General features: G+C 34.8%; 1 protein-coding gene across 22 annotated transcripts in view; it reads right to left on the minus strand.

Annotated features, from left to right (window-relative positions):
- LOC129718215 (complexin) overlaps positions 1-24,298 on the minus strand; it is a 496,349-nt gene that overhangs the window by 143,940 nt on the left and 328,111 nt on the right. For 3 of the 22 annotated variants that reach the window (XM_055668760.1, XM_055668759.1, XM_055668757.1), the window contains exon 1: positions 3,307-3,686. The exons of 17 other annotated variants lie outside the window; for them this stretch is intronic. In XM_055668760.1, the coding sequence (XP_055524735.1) occupies positions 3,307-3,319 (13 nt within the window). In that variant the 5' untranslated portion in view covers positions 3,320-3,686. Of the gene's footprint in view, positions 1-3,306; positions 3,687-24,298 lie in introns of those variants that run through there. 2 more of the 22 variants (XM_055668761.1, XM_055668762.1) reach the window with 2 other exon arrangements.

Consider the following 24,298-nt stretch of genomic DNA (forward strand, 5'->3'; position numbering starts at 1 on the left):
CCTCCCCATCGTCACATTTCGTCACAAAACTGCAAACCCCCTCCTCCCCCCTTGAATGCTACGTCATTTATGGATGTTCCCTTACGGAAAACTTATGGGGAATTAGGGTTTCTCAGTTTTACCGGGAGATCAAGTCGCTACAATAACTATATCCTACGTTTCGGCCTTTGGAATTGGCCTTCCTCAGGGGATCTTTGAAATTTATTGACACATTTCTTTAAAATACATTAAAAAATGTATAGATCCTTTGAGAAAAGTGAAGTCCAAAACCGGAACATCGGAAATAAAACATAGCAGTGTTTTGATTCAAACCTGCCGTATTTTTCTACGAACTACTCAATAATGTCAACTTAAATTTTCAATCCAGCTGTAAGAATCGTATTCAGCATTCAATACAATTCAGTTGGATAGACATAGGTTGTACTACCGGAGATACAGGTTGTTTTGTTTCTGTACCGACACTGATTAGTTTATTTCAGTTTATTAATTATTTGCGGAATGTTTCAAAAAATAGATTTAAACGCTATGAGAATTGACTGTCATGATCATGAAAAATTCTGAAAAAAAGTATATAAATCTGTAAGAACTTTGTTTAATAAGGTCAGCCTGTTTTTCGCGTCTAAGGTACTTTTGCATATTTTTACTTCTACCCAGAGTAATTTAACAAAAGAGTAGAGTTTTGATTTTCCCAAAAAAAAACCCTAGATGGGACCTAAAAGACATTATTTTCAAATGAATTCACGAAAACGAAGTGACTCTTATAAAATAATAATAAAACAATTAAGTGAATTGAAATCACATCACAAACAGCGGCATGATGTGAAGCTATTAATTGAAGGCTGCAAAATAATGTTTAAATTTGTCTCGGATTAAAAACTTTTCCTATATCTATAACAGCTTGCATGTAACCTTGTGTCACAAAATATCAAAAAATTGGTCGCGGTGACGAAAATACTCAACACGGAAAAAACCTATTTTTAAAAGTAAAGAAAAAACCGATGCTCAAAAAATACAAATTTGAAAAATTGAGAAAAAATCTCCTTAGTATAATTTATGAATTTGAGCTAACAGCAATGCTTAACTCCAGAAGCCATAAAAAATTATAAAAACGGTTTCGAACCTGTGAAGGCTAGAGCAAAGCCAATTTTAATTTTAAAAAACTCCACAAAAAGGGAGAATTTTGAAAAAAAAAACTAAGACTTCAAATAAGTCACAAGGTATATTTTCAATGAGATGAAATTCTTTAATATTCTGGCAACGGCCTGTGACAAAAAAACGTAAAAGGTTTCAGCTGACTGGAACTAGACCTAAAATAATTGTGCTGATTCGTAGGGTTTTTGACGCCAATAGAAAAAAGTGTGATAAGAAATCTTATGTAAGTTCACGTTCTTTATAGCAGTTTTTTTAAAAGATAGAATGGAATGAATTGTATTGAAGGAAAGACAATCAAATGATCTAGTACTTGAGAAAAAAAAACTTCCAAAATGGTGACACATCAATGGTTAAATTTATTCTTGTAATTCCGCAAAAATATTTCAAAATGAGAATATTGATACAAAATAAGCAAAAAAAGGTTCATAAAAATAGTGTGCAAAATATGTAACATAATAAAATTCAAAAATGTTTATAAATCTGTAAAGATAGTCTGAGGGCAAGTTTTCATACTTTGATTGCGCTAAATTATTCCACAATAACGCAATAACAGGCTAGAGTTTTATTTTTTTTGTAAAAATGTCATTAAAGAATAACAGGATAAGCAAAAGCCTAATCAATAATGGCTTTGAATTGGGAAAATAGAAAAGCAGTAACAGCAGTAACATAAATTATAAATTTATACCAAAAAGCAGTAGTTTTCTGTAGTGTATATTGAAGAAAGGATATCACTTTGAGTAAGTGATTTGGATACTTTGCAAATCTGAGATTTTTAGCTTCTTTTCTCTGTTATGTGATCATTTATTTATTTTCCACCAAAAGAAGAAAGAGAGCTTCTTCACCATTATTCTGGGCAAACACGTCTGTTTTTTGACATACGCATCTGTTGAAAAAATGTAGCTCAAGAACATTGGTTTGTAAAGCAAAACTGGTTGAATGTGTGTTTCAGGAAGCGGACGAGTCTTGTGAAATAGCCATCATTCACTTAATAATTCAATTCAATTCACTTTATAATTCAATGAAATGCCTCAAAAGAAGGAATATGTAATAAGCAATAGCGCTTATAAAAAATTATAAATGGTTTTGTGCTTGTTACCCATTGTCGGTTAACTGCTTCCATTCAATTTATTTTCTTAAAGCGCGTAAGGCTTTTGTAAAAAAAAAGTATTATTCAAGAGCGTGAAGCAAATTATAATGCAAGGAAAATCTGCCATTGAATTAGTTCTGTTTCCAGTAGCCTAATTTTTCCCATCAATGGCAAGATAATTTGTTTCCAACAAATTCGGCTATAATCTGAACCCATTATCCCCAACAGGTCGGTCGCCTTCAAACTGCTGAATCAACAGGTGCAGGGTAATTTATCAAATTGTACCTGCAATGAAATTTCGAACTCTTAAAAAACAGATCTCTATCATTATTTCCAAAATTTATGACCACCCTGTATAATCAAAGCCAAAAGGTTCACAAAAAAAGAAATGACCCGCCTTAGTGTGACTGCACACGGTGGCTCTCACGGAAGGAAGCCCGCGAAGGAACATCGATCAATCGAATGTGCTTCCCCACTGACCCGGACCTGCCCTTCCCGCTTATTCGGTCGGCATGACGCGGTCGATTTTTTCGGAGTCCACCAGCTGGCGCTCGCGGTTTCCGTTCGCGTTCTGTTCGCGTTCGCTTTGCTTCGCTGGTCACGGACGAAAATATACCGCAATGAAGTATAATTTTCCCTGATCTCTCCCTTCCCAATACCAACCCGCCGCGGGAATCCGCTGCAAGGCTCTGTGGAAACCCCAAAGTGAGGGAATGATAGCCCCCTGTGGTGAAGTCGCGACTGAGGTGACATCGGGCGCACCCTCCTCCGCGCTGGCGGAGGAAAACGTCAATGATTGATGAATTCAGGAGACACCGGAATTGACAAAATGTGTACACGGGATGGTCTTTTTTCCCACAGGGGCTTCTGACTGACTAGATTGATCATGATTAATTTATGAGGTTCCGCCGACATACGTCGAACCGTATGCAGGACAGGTGACACACTGGCACTGAAATAGCGCGACTGAGATAGCGGATTCGTTGGTTGGCGTAATCAGGTGTTTACTGCGAGATAAACACGCTTGACAGACTGAGGGTGAAGCGTTGGAGTTTTCCCTACCGTACCCAGAAAGTTCATCGTTTCTTGAGGCGCTGTCTTGCACTAACCGCTAGCTGTCGCTGAAGGACCCCGTTTTGGTCGCTTAGCTACGAAGACACTTTGAAACCACCACCGGATATTCCCTTCTTCCTAAGGGCAGGTACAAAAATACTCACTCGCAAAATAAAACTCGCAATATTGCACTTGTAATAGCGAAAAACGGCCCGTCGAAGTTACTTTCGAACGCACAACTGTATCACACTGTTTCAGTCACGGAACCCGCAGTCATTGCTTATGGGATTGCGGAATAAGGCTGTAGCCGAACGCGGATGTACAAGAACGGCTGGCTGCGGAGGTCTCTAGCCCCTGCTGGTCTGCTTTTTACTGACGCACCGTATGCACTGAACTAAAACTCCAAACCATAGCCCGTCTGGCAGCAGGACGCAGCGATTGCCGAATCCTGACCGACTTGGCCAGCTGCCAACCGTTCGTTCGGGTCCACTTCGGCCGTGCCCTCTCTCGCTTTCTCCCGGTATCGTGAAGATAGTGAAGTAGCGCGGAATCAGCATTCTCCCATTTGTAGGACACACGATGTGTCCGTACACGTGACTTCTCACGCACACTATTCTGGGCACTAGCATTCCCGTGTGTAGCTTTTTGCCGAACGAATGGACGGTCCAACCGTGGCGGGCGCATGCTCGGGAAATCGGTTTCCTGTGTCACACTGGAAAGGCACTTTTCCATGGCACACTTTCCATTCGGTTAATCCAGCGGTCGTTCGTCGTCTCATTGGCGAATGATAAACTATACTAAACACTCGCTTATCACCGTTGAACGCCTGGTGCATACAGTGACGTTCGGTTTAGGTATTGCAGGGGGTAATGGGGAAACACCGGTGGGAAGAAGAATCGGTGAAGCAGAAGCTTAGGTAGGGATTGAAAAGGGTTCGAATTGCGTGAGACCGGAGATGTGGATCTATTTGAAGGGCTTGGGAATGTTTCGCGCTTTACATTGTCGAGAATTCTAATGAGGGTAGTGTACAGGTTAATGATGTGCTTTAGATTGTCTCATTCAAATTTATAGAATGTAACACTGTAATTATATTAGTAGATTGAATTAGTTTTTCCAAGTTAGATATTACGATGCGCTCATTAGCAACTAGACCGAAATTGGAAATCAGATTAAAGGTCGCATTTAATTCTGAATTACTAGTCATTGAAACGATGTTCGAAGTTCACAACAAAATGTGGAATAAATTAATTCTGTTTTTGGAGAAAACATATTGTTTCCAGTTTTCGAAAGTGGTGATCGCAGCAACGTAGAAAATAACTGCGGCATCGCTAGTCCAAATTCGGCACCGCTGGGTCGAAACATTTTGAAATAAACTGCTTTTGCCCGTATAAATCACCGAATACTTCTAAACAAGATTTTACGAATGGGTGCTTCGAAACAATTTGTGAAATGACTACATATGTTCATATTTGTGCGGTAGATTAGGGCGAGTAAGATGAGGATAACAATTATCGCCTTCATTCACCGATAAATCTGAGGTACCTCAAGGCAGCAAGTTGGGACCACTACTGTTCATATTATTTTCCAATGACGCCACTACTGCACTTGGAATTGGCCTACAGTGTTTCATGCTGACGACCTTAAAATTATATTGACGATTCGTTGCATTGAGGATTGTCATTCAAGAAACGTTGAATTCGTTTGTGTATTGGCGTAAAATGAATTGAATGAATTGAAAATTACTCATTAAATTCAACTAAAAAATAGATAGTCTTGAAGTGGCCCTCGATTCAAAACTGACTTTTGATGGTCACCGTGCCATAGTTATTTCAAAAGCCAGCCGCCATATCGAAAATTGGACCTGTCCATCCTATCCTCAAGAACGTCAACCTTGTTTGAATGCCATACCAGGTTTATTGAAATATACGATTAAAACGTGTGTTTAGTTTAGTGAATGTTTAGTTAACAATATGTAGAATTGTAAACAACAGGGGTTTAAAAAGTGAGTTTTTAGGATATTTATTTTATAGTTTTTTTTTCATTTTTTTCTTCAGAAAAGAAAACAACAATGACAACTTTGCGGAAGACATCACATAAATCGCAAAAAAACAGTTTGGCTCAGATAATAAAATAGTTTGTTTTTGAAAAGTGGTATTTATTTTTCTCACTTTTATATGATAAAACAAGAATCATTATTTAGCTTACGTATTGTAGTTGTCATAAATATGGATAGAATTTGAAAAAATTGAAGTTTTCAAGATATTTAACTTGAGATTTTTTTCAAATTAAATTTTTAAAAACGATTTTTTCACGGTGTACATGTTTTTCGGAGAGACAAAACTATTATCTACAACTTTGCCGAAGACGTCAGACCAATCGAACAAACTGTTCTGGCTCTAAAAATATTTGTAATCTTCGATACCCTTCAAAAAGTGAGTCGTAATTGAAAACAACGAATAATGCAAAATGGCATCTCTAGCTCATAGAACATACTAACTTAGAATAAACTAAGTTTCAGGAAAATAAAAAAATGACAATTGAAAATCTAAACAAATAAAAATGCAGCTCAGTCTGTCTGTCTGATTCATATAGAATCGAAAACTACTCAACCGATCGGCGTGAAATTTTGTTTATAACTGTTTGGGAGGCTGAGAAAGGTCACTAAGATAGTTCGAGACCCCTCCCTCTTCTGGAAGGGTGGGGTTCCATACAAATAAAACTCAAATTTATGCACATCTCGGAAACTGATCAAATAAATGATACCAAATTTGGCATGCGGATGCTTTTAGGGGTAACAAAAATGTCTATGGTGTTTCGACACACCACATTTTTTCGTAAAGGAAGGGTCCCATACAAAATAAAACACACATTTCGGCACAACTCGAGAACTAATCCAATAGGTCAAACCAAATTTGGCAAGTAATGGTTCCCGTGGAAAAAAAACATTCCCATCGTGGTTTGAAACCACTTCCTCTTCTGGAAAGGAGGGGGACCATACAAATGAAACACAAATTTCTGCACGGCTCGAGATCCAATTAAGTAAGTGAAACCAAGTTTGGTTTTTAAAGGCAAAACATATATCCATACTGAGTACACACCCCTCCCTCTTCTAAAAGGGAGAAGTATCATACAGATGAAACACACATTTCTGCACATCTCGAGGAATAATCAAGTAAATGGAACCAAATTTGGAATGTGGTGGTTTCTCGAAAGCACGAAATATTTTCATGGTGGTTCGACACTCCTCCCTTTTATGCAAGAGAGGACTCTTATATCAATCAAACACAAATTTCTGTAATATTTGGGAATGAATAAAGCAATTAACTCAAATTTGACATGTGGAGGTTTTTGGGAGTAAGAAAGATTTTCATGATGGTTGGAATCTCCTCCGTCATCTGGAGGAGGGGGAGAGGGAACCCCTCATACAAGTACTCTCATACAATTTGCAACTTATGTATTTCAACCATTTTTTTAAATAGCTTATAATGATCGGGATGATGCACAGGAGATGAAAATCGACTGTAAACGCCATTTTGAAATTAAAGATGGAAACGTCCGGTTTCTGGAAAACAGCCGACCGAATACTACCAAATATGGATGGCGACTTTAGGTATCTTTAAAACAGCCGGAATCGTAATGATGCATTGAAGCCACAAATCGATCTCAGATACAATTTTTAATTCTAAGATGACAAATTTCGGTTTCAGGCAAACAGCCGAAAAATTCCAAATACCAACCAATATGAATATTTCCGGAACCAGAATGCCACACATAAGTCAGAATCCGGTTTCTGGAAACAGCTGAAAATGACCAAATCCCACTCAATATGGGCATTCTAGAATAAGGGTGATGTACAGAAACCAAAAGAAGAGAAGCATTGCTCATTAACTGATTTATCCAGTTACGACGATTCTGGCAAATTTGATATTTCCAACAAATTTGACTATATTCTGGATTGCGATTGCTTTGGATAGAATTTGGAATGGAATTGAAAAAAGAGAGAAATTGTAGGATGTGGATTCGATTTGTATTGGATAAGGAGTAAAATTGGGTTGGATTTGGATCGGAAATGGAATTGATTTCGATTGGATTTGAATGTTATTTGGATTCGGATTGGATTTGAATTGAATTTGGATTCGATTAATGGATTTGGATTTTGATTTGATTTGGATTGGATTTGGATTGGATTTGGAATGGATTTGGATTGGATTTGGATTGGATTTGGATTGGATTTGGATTGGATTTGGATTGGATTTGGATTGGATTTGGATTGGATTTGGATTGGATTTGGATTGGATTTCGATTGGATTTGGATTGGATTTGGATTGGATTTGGATTGGATTTGGATTGGATTTGGATTGGATTTGGATTGGATTTGGATTGGATTTGGATTGGATTTGGATTGGATTTGGATTGAATTAAGATTGGATTTGGATTGGATTTGGATTGGATTTGGATTCGATTTTGATTGGATTTGGATTTGGATTTGGATTGGATTTGGATTTGGATTGGATTTGGATTGGATTTGGATTGGATTTGGATTGGATTTGGATTGAATTTGGATTGGATTTGGATTGGATTTGGCTTTGATTTGGATTGGAAATCAATTGAATTTCGATTGGATTTGGACTAAATTTAGATTGAATTCATATTGAATTAAGATATGGTTGTGAATTGGATTCGGATTTGGATTGAATTTGGATTTGATATGGACTGAATTTAGATTTGCATTCGATTTGGTTTGGATTTGATTTGTAACGGAATTGGAATTGGATTTGGAATGGATTTGGATTGAAGCTGAATTGGATTTGGATTAAAATTTGATTAAATTTGGTTTGGATTCAGATTGAATTTCAATTGGATTTGAACTACATTTGGATTGGATATATATTGAACTAAGATTTGGTTGTAGATTGGTTAGGATTGGAATCGGATTGGCTTTCGATTGGATTTGGATCGGATTTGGATTGGATTTGGATTGGATTCGGATTGAATTTGGATTGGATTTGGATTTGATTTAGAATGGATTTGGATTGGATTTGGGATGGATTCGGATTGGATTTGGATTTGATTTGGATTGGATTGGATTTGGGTTGAAGTTGAGTTGGATTTGGATTAGAATTTGACTGCATTAGGTTCCGATTTGTACTAAATTTGGATTGGATTTAAATTGATTTGAGATATGGTTGTGGATTGTTTGAGATTGGATTCAGATTTGGATTGGATTTGGATTGAATTTGGATTGAATTTGGAGTGGATTTAGATTTGATTGAATTTGGATTGGATTTAGAATGGATTTAGATTGGATTTGGATTGGATTTGGGTTGTATTGGATTTGGATTGGATGTGGATTGGATTTGGATTGGATTTGTTTTGGATTTGGAATGGATTTGGATTGGATTCATATTTGGATTGGATTTGGATTGGATTTGGATTGGATTTGGATTGAATTCGGATTGGATTTGGATTGGATTTGGATTCATATTCGGATTTGGATTGAAGTTGGATTGGATTTGGATTGAATTTGGATTGGATTTGGATTGGATTTTGATTGGATTTTGATTGGATTTGGATTGGATTTGGATTGGTTTTGGATTGGATTTGGATTGGATTTGGATTGGATTCGGATTGGATTTGGATTGGATTTGGACTGGAAATGGAATTCGATTTGGATTCGATTTGGATTGCTTTTGGATTGGAGTTGGATTGGATTTGGATTGGATTTGGGTTGGGTTGGATTTGGATTGGATTTGGATTGGATTTGGATTGGATTAGGTTTGGATTTGATTGGATTTAGATTGGATTTGGATTGCAATTGGGAATGGATTTGGATCGGATTTGGATTGAAGTGGAATTGGGTTTGGATTGGATTTGACTAAATTTTGTTCGGACTCGTAATGGATTTGGATTGGATTTCAATTGGATTTGGTCTAAAGTTGGATTGTATTTAAATTGAATTAAGATATGGTTGTGGATTGGATAGGGTTTTACTCTGAGTGGATTCAGATTTGGATTGAATTTTGATTGCATTTGGATTGGATTTGGATCTGTTTTTGAATAAATTTAATTCTGATTTGGATTTGGATTTGGATTGTATTTGGATTAAATTTGGATTATATTTGGATTAAATTTAGATTTTGTTGTTGATTGGATCGGATTGGATTTGGATTGTATTCAGATTTGAATTAGATTTGGATTGGAGGTGGATTGAATCTGGATTTGATTTAGATTGGATTTGGATTAGAATTGGACTAAACTTGAATTTGGTTGTGAAATAGGATTGGGTTAGAATTGGATTGGATTTGGATTCGGTTTGTATTGGACTGAAATTGATTCAAGATTTGGTTGTGGATTGGATTTAGAAAGACAAAAGAAAAACAGTGTCAAATGACACAACAGTTTGAAACGAAATACGACATAATTTTGGAAGAGATACAAAAACATAAGAAGTTTAGAAAGTTATTAAGAAACAGAGTGAAGAAGATAAGGAGGATACAAGATAAAAGCAGATAAAACCTGAAAAATTGCTGCATACTTGAAAAATGTTGACAATAATACGAGAAACTATATTGAAACCAGGAGAAAAGTGAGAATCCAAAATATAAACTCAATATTATTATTCCGGTCTATTTGAATATATTTATAAGATATGAGACAAATTTGTAAATAGGATGAAGTGTAATTAAAAAAAAAACAAGAAGACGTAAGAGGTTAAACAGAGATAAACTATTGGAAAAAATAATGAAAGCAGTGTGAAGCGAAGCTAAAAGAAAACATTCGGAAATGAGGTACGAGAAAATCGGCAATGCATTCCTGACTAAACATTGCAAACAAAATTGAAATGGGATTCGGATTGATTTTGACATAAATTGATTGGTTTGGGAGTAAACTATATTTCGGATTGGATTTCCCTCCAATTTTGTTCATTGCTCAAAGTTTTTTGCCCAGCTTTTTAGTGTCAAATTAATATTGTCGAATTTAAACATTTTTTTTCTTGTGACGAGAAATATTGTATTTTGGCTCTTCGAAGTGAACTTGCCGAAAGAGAAATATCATATATTGAAAACCAGCCGCACAACTTTCCCTAACAGAACTCCGTTGTTACTGAATTCCGACAGTCAGTAGTGGCGCCTCAATTGTTCCGCTTCAACATCCGCAACGACGTCAGCCGGTATCAGCCGGAAAGCATCAGAACAATTTCCGATTATTTCCACACGCTTGGCATGTAATCCAACAGTCGGCCGGCCAGAGTGCGAGCGCAGGGAAATTGCGGAACTGCTTGCAGTTTCAGCAAAGTAAAAAGGAGAAATCATCCATCCCGCATTCATCATAAGAAGCTTATGTCTGAAAGCATTAGTCAGCCCGCTTCCAGAGACAATAGGAATGCAAAACCGCATCGTCCGTATTTTACCCGCACCCCCTCCCTCTTCTACGTACGCCTTTATTGGGATCATTATGGGAAAAGTGCGTGCCATTAGTCCCGTGCGGCCAAGAATGCTTCTTCCGTCTTCCTATCACTAGCAGAGCCAGATTTATCCCTTTGCCGGTCTCGCAGAAAACTTTTTAACCTCCATTGTCGTGCTATCATCTTTTCTATCAGCCGCTCTTTCCTCCGCCTCTCGGCCTGAAGTGAGCACACAGAAAGTGGCAGCAGAGAATTCCATTTTCCTCACGGCAGAAAGCCACTCTCGTCTTGAATCATAATAATAATGGTACTGCACGGAATCCGATCCACCAGGACCAACCAAGCGAGGGGGTGGCCTTTCGCAGCTTAACGCAGAACGAACAGAGGGCGAAGGCTAACGTGCATGGTGAAAATGATGACAAAGATAAAGAAGCTGGAGATGATCCTTCCAGCATGCTTCCGAATGGCGAATCTCACATGCTCGAATCATTTCTTCGAAGAAAGCCTCGCTTCCGCATCGGGGGAGTTCGGAAAGATAAAGAGTGAACGTGCGAACGAGGGAATGCGCTGCTTCCTTCTTGACGGAACATTTCCTTCCGTCAGACATTTCAAATGCTTGTGATTAATTGAAATTGTTCTGCTGGCAGTTACTGCTGAGCCGAGAGCTGGGGGTTGTTCTAGTGCGTTTTCCTGTCACACCGAATCGACATGGCTTGGGTCATGTTTGATAGGGTGTAGCTGTCGCCGGTGGTTGGCTTGGCTAAGATATGAATATCGCCCAGTCACGTCACTACTATATGACCTGCTGGCTGCTAAAGTGGTCTAAGTTAGCAGGGAGGATTTTTCTCCTATGCAAAACTGATATTTTTTTCGATTTGCTACATGTTGGATGTCCACGGGTGTGCACTTTAAAAAACACATTGCTGACAGTGTGTTGGCTCGTGAAACGACAGGAGACCATTTCGAATTGAAATCGTCCATCATTGAAGCGTCAGTTTTTGAGCGCTTTTGTTTGCCCTGTTTGTTTCTTTCACAATGAGCGTAATTTGCATTTTACCCGAATTGTTGAAGCGAACAATACTTCGGCTACAAAAGTGTTCATCTAGTCGGCTCAGTTTCTATGAATATTTTAACGTGCAACCCCATTTTCAATTGGGGTTCAAAAAGTTCACTGTAAAAATTGCCTGCTGAATTTTAACAAACTTTTCACCGTTAAGACTGTGTTGATATGTGAGGGGATGTCATTGACGACACATCGTGATCCTCGACGCTTGGGACATGTCCCCATAGAGAAGTCCACGGCAAATACTGAGCTTAATTATGGGGCACAATAATATGACCGGCAGGCAGGTTTTTGTTCATTAGCAAGAAAGCCACCCAATCGCCACCCAGGCTACAAGTTGATGCTTGACAAAGGAGCTTCCATTGCTGGTGACGCGAAGCTGTGCTGGTGCAGGAAATCAATAAAACCAATAGCTGGAGTAATGCTAGCGAATACCAGCATAGAAAAATTCTCCACAAATGCCTTCCGAACGTCACAATCGCTCCCCAGCAGGCGAATCATAGCAACTCCCTGAAGGGGTTTTTCTTACTGCTATGCCTATTTTCTTTCTTCGTTTGACATCAGAAAATGCAAAAGAAGAAAATCAAACATTTCCTGACCATTACTCTAGAGGCATTTCGCCCACCACCAGCTGCTCTGCGTCCAAACGTGTTCTCCGATCAGATTTCTGTTCTCGGCAAACCACCTACCAATCAATTTCCGTTCCGATAGAGTTCCATCAGCCTTAGGTCCCGGTAGACGTCGCATTCATTACGAGCCGTATCATTGCTGCTGCTGGTGTGGCTGTTGCCTCCTGCGGCATCGGTAGAAGGAGAGACCCGAATTCCCTGCTGTATGCCACGCACCAAACAAAAGCCGGTATGGTTTTATGTGGCCTGAATGTTTGTAATTTTTATGATGGCATCTGGAAGCTCTGGTGTGGGCTGCTGCTGCCTGCTGTTGTGGAGTTTATCGCTCAGTCAGACAGACCAGCACCTAGGGGATCAGCAGAGTGGATTTTACACCCCAAAGCAAATATCCGATCGGAAGAACGCAGCGCTCTGTAGTTTGATCAATCTGCTGCTGCATTAGGTTTTATCACGATCATCGCAGCTATTGTCATACGTTGCGGTTCACTTTCAATCAAGTTTGTACTGTGTAATGATATAGTGAAAAAATCATGTGGCTGTGGTACCTATACACTTTATTTGATTATAACTTCGTACGCTTTATCCATGAACACAATGAACAATACGACTCCATTAATTTTATAGAACAAGGGGACGCATGGTTGTTTATAATAATGCTTGTTTATAATAAAATGTAACATAATCTCAGATCTATGGCATGTAGAAAAATTGTGGATTGATAAACTATTCTAAGCTAAGTCATATCAGGCAGAGGTTTTTTCGCCATGCTAGCAGAACAGCTATCACTCGACGCTGAAAAAGTGACTCTAGTAAACCTATTAGTACGGTTGCGTGCGATTATGGAACTAACACTTCTATGTCGAAAAAAAAAGTCGCGGGGAAAAATAATGGCGCCTAGCTTTAGTTTTCTAGCGCTTTAGCATTTTTGTTCATTCTAAATTCATCTAACTAATGTGTTCTACAATATGTTAAGTGCAAATGAAATAAATACTCAACCACTAAGCCGTTCGTTGGCACGGTCAATGCTAGGGGCGAAGTTTCACACTAGAGACACTATGCACAAGCGCTGTGGCACGATGCAACCGATGCTTACCTAGAACGAGCAAAAAAGAGAAAAATACATTAGTTAAATTTTGGCTAAACTCTTCGCTTTAAATATGCTCAAATTGGAGCTGACTGTACGTCGAAAGCGTTTTCCTTTAATTCGGGCTTCAAACAATGGCTCGCTTAACCACAGCGGACTTTGTTGGGGAAGAGGGGGAATACGAAATTGAAATGCTCTCCAAACCAGCGGAAAATATGTGTATACTAAGCAAAAACTTTACGTCTGTTTCGGTGCCATTCGCCACTTCCTAGTGTTGTGTGTGCATCCTTGGATTGCTATTCGTTCACCCAAAACCAGGAGCAGGTGGTTCGACCGGTGCTTTAATGGCGAGCGGAAAAAAGCAATCCTATTAAATGAATGCTCTGTGATAAACCAACGCGATCAGTGTGCTGGCGATGAATAATAGAAAAATGCGGTGAGTGTTTGTTCATTGTATCGCTTGGTTTCTAAAGCAACGAAAATTTTTAACAAGATATGATTTATTGTCCTTTCCAATTTCTCAAGAAAAGCCAGAACATTTTATTTACTGAGCAAACAGTATTGGATCGTTTTTAATGAAGTGATTTCACAGCTGGCTGTTAGTGAGGCTGACTGTCTTTGATAGTCAGCTTATTGATTCAATATGGTTTTCAATATGAAAAAATTCAATCAAGATTCTGAAAAGCAGGCTGTAAATTGTATAAGGTTTAGATTTCGAAAAACATATACATACATACATACATATACATGAAGACGGTATTCGAACCTCGTAATTTTCGATGTCTCCGGCATAATATTTCATGCATCGAAGTATTGAGAAGATACATTTTTCTAAGCTCAGAATTGTATCAAGTTCTAGTGTTGCGCCCCGTTCCTAACCCAATCAGAAAGGCAAAACAAAAATGTAACAGAAGCTGTTAGTTTGTTATGAGAAAAACCTTTCAGGCTGTGTTTTGAGTTTGATCCCGTTAGGTGTTAAAACAACAGAAATTATAACAAAAATGATTCCACTAGTATCAAACCCACATCAAACTTTGCTACTAAAGTGTCAGCTTTCTAACAAAATAAGATAGCATATAGAACAGTATTATAACAACCATTGTTAGAAATAACAGGTTTTGATAGAGAGGAAAAATGTGTTAGACTTGTTTCAGGATAAAGTCATTTCAGGATTTATTATTATAACTCACTCAGATTCAATTTCGTTAACAAACGCATATATAAAAATATGAAATCGCATCAAAATTTGTTATTTGTATCTCGTGTTGATAGAATTTTGTAATTTTTTAGTTATGCTCCTCTGATCGGGAATATACACTGTTTTGTGATATAAAGTTGTTGTGAATGTGAGAGATTGTCTCCTACCGCACAAAGAATAACAGCGACTTTCTTTTATATCTATGTGTTCACGAGATCGTGAAGAATCACCGGTGTTCTCCCACCGAACATGCTTGACGGAAGAGCTACGTTTTGCTGAATTACTGCTTACTTTACGAACTAATTTTCATGTTTTTGTTTTACAACTAGATTTAAGTTTTTGCAAAGTAGGCGTTTTTTAAACATTGTTGTCCTCTTGTTGTTTTTGTTGTGTTATTTTTTTTTTACTTTCGTCGCTTTTTTTCATTTTTACCATTTTTGTATTTTGTTTTTATTTTAGTTATTTTGTGTCATTTTTGTCATATTTTCATTTTTGCAAGTTTCTGTAACATGACATTTTCATCATTTTTAACTTTTGTTTTGTCAGTTTTGGGACTTATAATTTTTGTCTATTTTACGTTATTTGGGTATTTTCGTATTTTTTGTACCGATGTCGTTGTTGTCATTTGTGTCACTTCGTATTTATGCCAGTTTTGTCGGTTTTGTGATTTGTATCGTACAGAATGGTATTTTTTTCTCCATTAATCGAAACCGGTACAAGATATCGACCTCATGTCAATCATATTTTCCGTTTTAAAAATCACAACTTTTGGTTAAAATACTGAAAATTCGAAAAAATTGCATTTTGGTCTCTGGATTGACCACTATCATATTGAAGCGAAGTTCAAACATTTCGGGACGGTATTCTTTGTTATATTTCCAACTCAAAAAAGGCTGTTTTTTACGCGGTTCCATTCATATTCGAAATGGATCCTTCGCGTAAAAAAAAACCTAGTGTATTTGTCTATTTTCGGTGCTTTTTATGTTTAATAAATTTTCAATATTTTGTCATTTTCATCATTTTTGTTTTTGTTTGTATTATGTTGTCTTTTTGTCGTCATTGTTATTTCGCCATTTATATTATTTTTACCTTTTTTTGCCCTTTGGTCATTTTTCACATTTCTGTCATTTGCAACATTCTTTTTTTTCTTTTTTTCTTGTTCGTATTGTCATTTTCCTACTGATTTTATTACCGACGTTGCTATTATGATTTTTGATTATTTGTAATTTGTTTTTGTTATTTTTCGATTAATTTTTTTTGTCATTTTTGGTAATTTTTGTTTCTGTGGCTTTTTTTTCCTTAAATCATTTATGTTTACTAGAATATTCTTCAGGTAATTCTGAGGTGAATGGGTTAAGTTTTTGTAAAGCAGCCGTTTTTTAATATTTCTGTCTTCCTGATTTTTGTTTGCTTTCTTAGTCTGGGTTACTTTTGTTGTTTGTCATTAGCACCATTGTTGTAATTTTTGTTATTTTCTGGTTGCTTTTTGGCATTTTTGTTATATTTTAATTTGTTGTTTCGTAGTTTTTTCATTTTTATTTCTTATAGCATTTTTAACATTTCTAGTTTTTATGTCAGTTTTGTCGTTTCTGGGACTTGTAATTTTAGTCCTTTTTTACTTATTTGTCATTTTAGTAACTTTTTTATACAAGTCATATTTATCATGTTTGTAGCTTTCGCTTATTGCAACCTTGGTTATATGTGGGATTTCTTATCATATTTGTCTATTTCGGTATTTTTATTTTCTGATGATTATTATCTTGTGCGTGTGTGTGTGTTTTTTAATTCTTGTCATGCTTATAATTTCTGTCGCTTGCATCATGTTATCTTTTTGTTATTTTGTCATTAATATAATGTTTTTTGTGTTTTGGTTATTTTTATCATTTTCAATCTTAGTCGATTTTGATAAGAACTGTATCGTTAAGTAATTAGCAACTTTTGAAAATCATTTACTCAAAAACGACTAAACTTCGTTTCGTGTGTATACTTGCAAAGGTTTGTTTACATGTCAAAGAAACGTTGTGCAATCCTTTTGTTTCAATTTAGTGGTTTGTTTTCGACATGGCTAGAATAAATCTTGAAACCAGAAAGAAAATTCTGCACACTTGGTGCTCCGAAAAGAACATTACCTACAATCAAATAGCAAAACGCCATCAAGTGCACCACACAAGCGTGAAAAATATTATTAGTAAGTATGGACACGAGTGTACTTTGAAGGATTTACCAAGATGCGGGAGGAGACCTGGTCCCAGTATGCCCGAGCTGGATGGTAAAGTGCTCGAGTACATTAAACTACATCGATCGGAATCAACGCGTGATTTGGCCAAAAGATTCAAAACCAGCATTGGGATGATTCAAAGAATCAAGACTAGGCACTCTTTGAAGACGTATAAGAAGCGGAAGGTTCCAAAAAAGTCGGTAGAGCAACAATCTCGAGCCAAAACAAGGGCAAGGAAACTGTACAATCGGATTCTGGACAATTGGGGCAAGTGCATCTTAATGGACGACGAAACATACGTTAAGCAGGATGCGAAAACACTTCCGGGACCGCAATTCTACACAAAATCAGTGGAGGAGGATGTGGACGATGCGGACTGCACAGTTGCGTTGGAAAAATTTGGACAAAAGGTCTTAGTTTGGCAAGCTATTTGCACCTGCGGTTTGCGGTCATCTATTTTTTTTACGAAAGGTACAATAAATGCTCAAGTGTACCTTGATGAATGCTTGAAGAAAAGATTGCTGCCCCTCTATAAACAGCATAAGTCTCCCCCTCTGTTCTGGCCTGACTTGGCTTCTGCACACTACGCCAAATCTGTTCTACAGTGGCTTTCACACAATAATATCCAATTCGTCGAGAAAAACATCAATCCACCTAACTGCCCGGACCTCCGACCAATTGAACGATTCTGGGCAATCGTGAAGGCGATCTTCAGGAAAGAGGGGACTGTATCCCAAACCATGGAAGAATTTAAAAAAAATTGGACATCAGCATCTAGAAAATGCACAAAAGTGACTGCGCAGAATTTAATGAAAGGCATTCGGTCAAAAGTGCGTTCGTTTATCAGAAGATAAGTTTTTGATATATGTAAGCCATTATATTGATTGTAACTGAACCAAACTTCAATAAACTGAAAACATGAAACGAATTGTCAAGCCCTTTCAAATATAATCTACAAATAGATGTTGCTAATTACTTTTCGATACAGTCCTTACTCTATTGACATCTTTGGTCTTTTTGTTATTATTGTCTTTTTTATACTACTACTACAAACTCACATCCATATTAAGATTTTGGCTAATTGTATTTTTTGGTTATACCTTTGGTCATTTGTGACACTTTTAGTTGGTTCAATCAATTATGTTTATTGACGTGGGACTTCGTCTTTGTTTTCTATACTGGGATGCATTTTGTAAAAAAGGAAATGGTTGCGTCAGATTTCAAACGGTAATAACAGCATAACTACATGATGGATAACAATAACTAATATGTTGTTGGATAGATAAAATGTTGAAATTTTTTTTAATACGCTAGTAATTACTATTGTTTCATTGCTCAGCGCAGAGAATTGATAAAAAGTACCAAGGACAAATTTAGGCCAACAAAAACCAATCACATGCGAGCTAGCACAGACAACATGAATAGATACCAAGTCAGGGTGGCGGAAAAATTTTCAAGATGAAATTCCTTGATTTTCCTGATATTCCCTGAAATATAATATTATTGTCTCAGATATTTTTCAGCATTCCGCACAAAAAAGTGCAACGTAGATTAATGCAACTCTAAAATCCCAGTGATATAACACCGAATCGTAGAGGTCCCAAATTAGCCTTTTATGCTGGAAAAATCAATTTTTGCGCTGAAGAGTCGTTTAAAGGAAAATCACGTCTCGGTTAAAATTTTTTCCCTGAATGTTTTTTTGTTTTCCCTGATATTCTCTGAGTAAAAAATGAATTCCCTGACATTCACTGATTTTCCAGGTTTTTCCAGGTTTTCAACACTCTGCAAACAATTCCCTCTGATATTCTCTTGCTCAATATCAGACGAATCATTTTTATCATTTGTGATTTTTGCCACAACCGTTAGTTTAGTCATTTTTTATATTTTCATTATTTTGGATAGTTTTTGTTTTTTTCCTATAATTTGTGTTAATCATATCTGTTGGCAATTTTGTTATTTTTCCAGCATGGTGTTTTGGCCAATTTAACTACTGGGAGAGGTATTTTTCTCATTTTCATCATTCATTGCTCTCTTGTCACTGATGTTATGTTTTCATTGTTATGTTGGTATCATCATTATCATAATTCATGAATTCAAAGTTTTATTTTAGTCGTTCTTTTCTACTTTGTTATTTTTGTCATTCCTATCCTGTTTTGTCATTTCCATCACTTTATTTTGTCATTTTCATCGCTTTTGTCGTTCTGTGTTACCTTTTGTTATTGTCCTTGTTTGTACTAGTACCAAAATTTTTGTTTTATACAATTTAAGTCGTTTATTTTTCTTTGTTACACTCGTTGTTTTTCTAGTTTTTCTTATTTATATCGTTTATAGTCAATTTGTAATTTTTTTCCGTGGTATTTACGACACGATTTTTATGTTTGTAAATTCTGTCAGTTTTGTTATCATTGTTATTTGTTGTTATTTTTGTGATTCGAGTCAATTCTCATTTTTATTATTTCTGTCTATTTTACCATAGTTTTTTTTTGTCGTTAGTTCGGATACCTCTATCATTTTCGTAGTTTTTTTTTCATTTTTGTTATTTTTATATACTTAATTTTTCGCATTTTCGTATTTTCTCATTTATTTTGCATTGTTATTTTTCATCATTTTTGTTATTTGAAACTTTTTTCATGATTTTGGACAATTTTTGTTAGTGTCAGTCACTTCTGTTAATCTTATGTTGTCGATTTTGTTATTTCTTATTTTCCTCCCCCCTTGTTGCTGTTGTTATTCTTTAATTGTCATTTAAGTCATTCATGTTATTTCTGTCATTTGTATCGTTTTGGTTATTTGTAACATTTCCATAATTTATGAGTTTGAATATGCAAGCACTCTCTCATTGCCGTGATTTAAAAAAAATAAATCGTTATTTTTATTTGTGTTGTCATTTTTGTCGTTTGTTCTCTTTTGTTAGTGTTTTTAGTTTTGTTAGTTTTTCTCTTTTGTTAGTGTTTTTAGTTTGCTATTTTAATATTTTTTCAATTGTTGTATTACAGATTTGTTTTGTATTTTTCTTTTTTGTTATTCTTGTCGTTATTCTGCCTTCTTTTTTACCTTTTTAAAGCTGTCTTCTTTTTTATTTGTGTCTTTCTGATATTTTTTGTCGTTTTCGCCATTTCTATTTATTGCCATAACTGTTAGCATTGTCAATATTGTTTTCGCCGTCATTTTGGTTATCTTTGTCATTTTTGTATTCTTTAGTCTTGTATTTTTATTTTTATGGATTATCACTTTTGTTTTTTTTGGTCGTTTTTTGTAATTTTTTATCACATTCATCTTCTTTGGTTATTATTTTTTTAAATTTTAAGTTGTATTTGTCATCTCTGAGGTTTGTATTACGTTATCATTGTTACTATTTGTCATTGTTACTATTTGTCATTTATATCATTTTTTTGTATTTTTGGTTATTTTTCTCATTCCTGTTATTTTCAATATTCTTATCTCTCTGTTTTTTGCGAGTAACGTTATTTTTACTTCTTTCATTACTCACATCACTGTTATTATTTCAGTTATTTGTAACTTTTTTGTTATTTCGTTAATAATTTAATATAACTTGTGCATTTTCCTGTTTTGTCAGGTGTATTTTATTTTCTTTAGATTATCTTTGTTTATTTTTGATTCGTGTTCAGTACTTTTTATTGATGTCAGGCTTTTTTTATTTTGTGTTATTTTAGGCATTGCTATCTTTATTGTATTTTTTTTATTCATTTAATTTTTGTTAAGGTTGTAACTTTTGCATATTGTTTCGTTTGTCATCCTTATCACTTTTGTCGTTCTGAGTAAGACATCAATTTCTATTAATTTCATCATTTTTGTTTTATGCAATTTATGTCATTTTTTCTTTGTTCGTTGCTTCTGTTGTTATTTCTATTCTTTGCAGTTATTTTGATGATTTTTTTTTCATATTATTTTTGGCAATTTTAATGTATATAAATCCTGTCAGTTTTGTCGTCTTCGTTGTTTGTTGTTATTTGTGTGATTCAAGTCAATTCGTCATTTTGACTATTTCTTCATTTTCGTTTTAACTGTTTAGTCGTCAATTCTTTGTTATTTGTGCAGTTTTTGATCATTTTTGCCCATTTTTGTCTTTTTCGTCTTTTATATTTGCGTTATTTTTATATTTGCCATTTTTTTTTTATATTTTACATCACATTTTGTGTTTTTAATCTTTCTATTTTTTATTATTATTGTTATTTTTATCATTTCTGTTAACCTTATTTTTGTCACTTTTGTCATTTTTATCATTTTTGTTATACAGCACTCTCTTGTTACTGATGTTATTTTTTCATTGTCATTTTCAAGTCAAGTGTTTTTTTGTACTCGATAACTTTTTTGTTTTTTTGTACCATTTTCGTATTTTCTTAATTTTTATTTGTTTTCATTTTTTCTATTTGAAATTTTTGTCTTGTGATTTTGGATAACTCCTGTTAGATTTTTGAATTAACTTGTCAATTTTGTCATATTTCATTTTCTGTTATTGATCACCCTATTGTTACTGCTACTGTTACTGTTTAAGTTTTTTAATTCATTTGTAGTTTTTATGTTATTTTTGTCATTTTTTATCGTTTTTGTTATTTGTTGCATTTTCATAATTTATTAATTTGAAACTTCAAGCATCTCTTTCATTGTTATTATTCTCAAAACTAAATTATCATTTACATTCGTGTTATCACTTTTGTTTTTTTTTGCCGTTGTTATTAGTCATACCTTTTGTGTTTCTTTTGTTAGTATTGTTGTTTCTGCAATTTTTATATTTGTTAGTTCAGTTTTGTTTTGTATTTTTTTCTTTTTTGTTATTTTTATTTTGTTATTCTGTCATTTTTATTATTCTTGTCATTATTATGTCTTCTTTCTTATTTGTGTCTTTCCGATATTTTTTGTTGATTTTGAAATTTACCTTTCGTCTGTTAATTTTGCCATAACTGTTAGCTTTGTCATTTTTGTTTTCAGTTTGGTTATCTTTGTCATTTTTTATTAATTAGTTTTTTATTTTTATTGTTTATTGCTTTTGTTTTTTTGATTTTTTTTCATAATTTTGGTCAATTTTTATTAATTGTATCATATGTGTTAATCTTGGTTTTGTCAATTTCGTAAATTTTTCCGTTTTTGCCCTTTTTATAACTTTTTTTTTGTTTTCTTCGATTTGACACTCTCTTGTTACTATTGATATTATTTCATTATCATTGAGGTCATTTATGTTTATCGTTTTTTGTTATTATCGTTTTTGTTATTTGTGTCAATTTCATAGCTTATGAATTTGAAACTTCAATCATTTTCCTTATTGTCGTTCTCAAAAATAAATTATCATTTTTACTTTGGGTTGTCACTTTTGTTCAAGTCATTTTTGTCATTTGTATTTAGTTTTTTCATAATTTTGGATAAATTTTGCTATTTCTATCATTTGTGTCGATCTCATTTTTGACAATTTTGTTGTTCTAGTCTTCTTAATATTTTTGTCTTTCCTGTTTTTCATCCTTCTCTTGTTACTGGTGTTCTTTCTCCATTATCATTCGAGTCTTTTCTGTTATTTTTGTTATTTCTAATATTTTTGTTACTTGTAAAATTTAAATAATTTATACATTTTCAATCTTTTTTCTTTTTCGTATTTTGTTTTCAAATTTTCATTTTTGCTTGTTTTGCCAATTTTTTTTATTTTTGGCACTGTTATTATTTATATCTTTTGTGTATCTTTCCTAGTATTGTTAATTTGGCTATTTTTATAATATTTCTTGCAAATGTATTATTTCAGGTTTGATGTGTTTTTTTTTGTTATTTTCTCTTTCTTGTTAATAATGTTCTTTTAGTCATTATTCCGTCTTCTCTGTTATTTGTCTTTCTGACCATATTGTTCGAGTTTATCATTTGTTTTATTCTTGTCACCAACTCTTTTTTGTTATTTTATGAAATTCTTTACCGATTTTGCATTTTTGTTATCTGTGATATTTTATTATTTCCGTTGATTTTTTTCAGCTTTCGTCATTTGTGTGAATTCTCCAATGTTTTTAGTTTTCTACGTCATTTCTATCGTTTTAGTCTTCTATGTCATTTCTTATTATTATAATTATAATTTGCTGTATTTTTTTGTTATGAAACAAAATTTCATAATAAGGTTTTATTTTTGTGATTTTGGTCGCCTTTGTTCTTTTTTTTCAGTTTTGTGTAATTTTTATCAGTTTTTTGCATATGTGTTATTTATATCATAAATTTATTTTTGTTTTTTTATTGTTCTTTCTAACTCTTTTACTATTTTTGTTGTTTTCTCATTTAAGTTTTTATTTGCTGTCTGTTTTTATTTCGTCATGTAATAATTAATTTCAATTTCATTATTTTCGTTAACTTTTAGTTAATTTTACTATTTTTATAATTGTTCTTATTTTCAATTTTTGAATTTTTTTTTGTTTTTGTTCTTTTCCTTATTTTTTACAATTTAGTCGTTAATATAATTTTGCCCTTGTCATTTTTCATTTGTGTGTTTTTCATTAGAGTGAATAAGAGTGAATTAGAGTGAGTTTATATTCAACGATAATAAAAAATATATCTCTGATTAAGTAACGTATGACAAGTTTAGTGAAGTTATATTATAAGAGATTACTTTCCTTTGCGCGAAAAAGCTATAATTAAACAGTTCATATGATAGTTTCACAGTTGTTCAAGCATCTACCAGCGATACGTCCAAAGGAGATGAAAATCTTCCACGCTAAATCCATCCATCCATTGCTATTCTTGTCTCCTAAGTTCAAGAAGTGCACCTCAGGGGTCATTCTCGGTTGACAGATTTCACCATCTACCATCCGAACGAGTTGGTCAGTTACCAATTCCCGCTCGTTGGTAGTGCAAAAAAATCTATCCGATCGACGGAAGCAAAGTGGAATCTTGTACAGTATAATTAAATTCCAGCTGGTAAGCAGCTTAAATTGGCTTATAATTAAAAATTAATAACAGTGCTAGCTTCTGGTAGAAGTCGAGCTTGCGGCGGTCTTTCAGAGTACCGGTACCGACGTTGAATGAGACTCTTGACGGACACGAAGATTACTAATATGGTATTGATTTCGTTGACGCCAGACGGCAACGACACTTCCAATAAGTTTCATTGAATAATTCACTGTGTCGAGTTGAGAAAAACTTTTTTACTATGGATGTTGGAAATTAATAGAACTTCGCATGGGTGCTTCACCTGTCCCATGAGTTTGGAATTCATGTCGTGTTATTTATTCATATTTTTCCTTTCGATTTCTTTCGAGCGATCAACTTATGGTCCCTCCAGGCAGATTAGCAGCTGTGACTCAAAATCTAGCTCAGTCCATTTGAATTCTGTCCAGCCCCGCACGGCTTTAGTGAAAAGTAGCCATAATTTGGCTTTCCCTTGCCGCTAGGAAAGCTCTGTTTCAAGACTCATATATTTCGGCTCA

Source organism: Wyeomyia smithii, chromosome 1, assembly GCF_029784165.1.
Source record: "Wyeomyia smithii strain HCP4-BCI-WySm-NY-G18 chromosome 1, ASM2978416v1, whole genome shotgun sequence".
NCBI lineage: Eukaryota > Metazoa > Arthropoda > Insecta > Diptera > Culicidae > Wyeomyia > Wyeomyia smithii.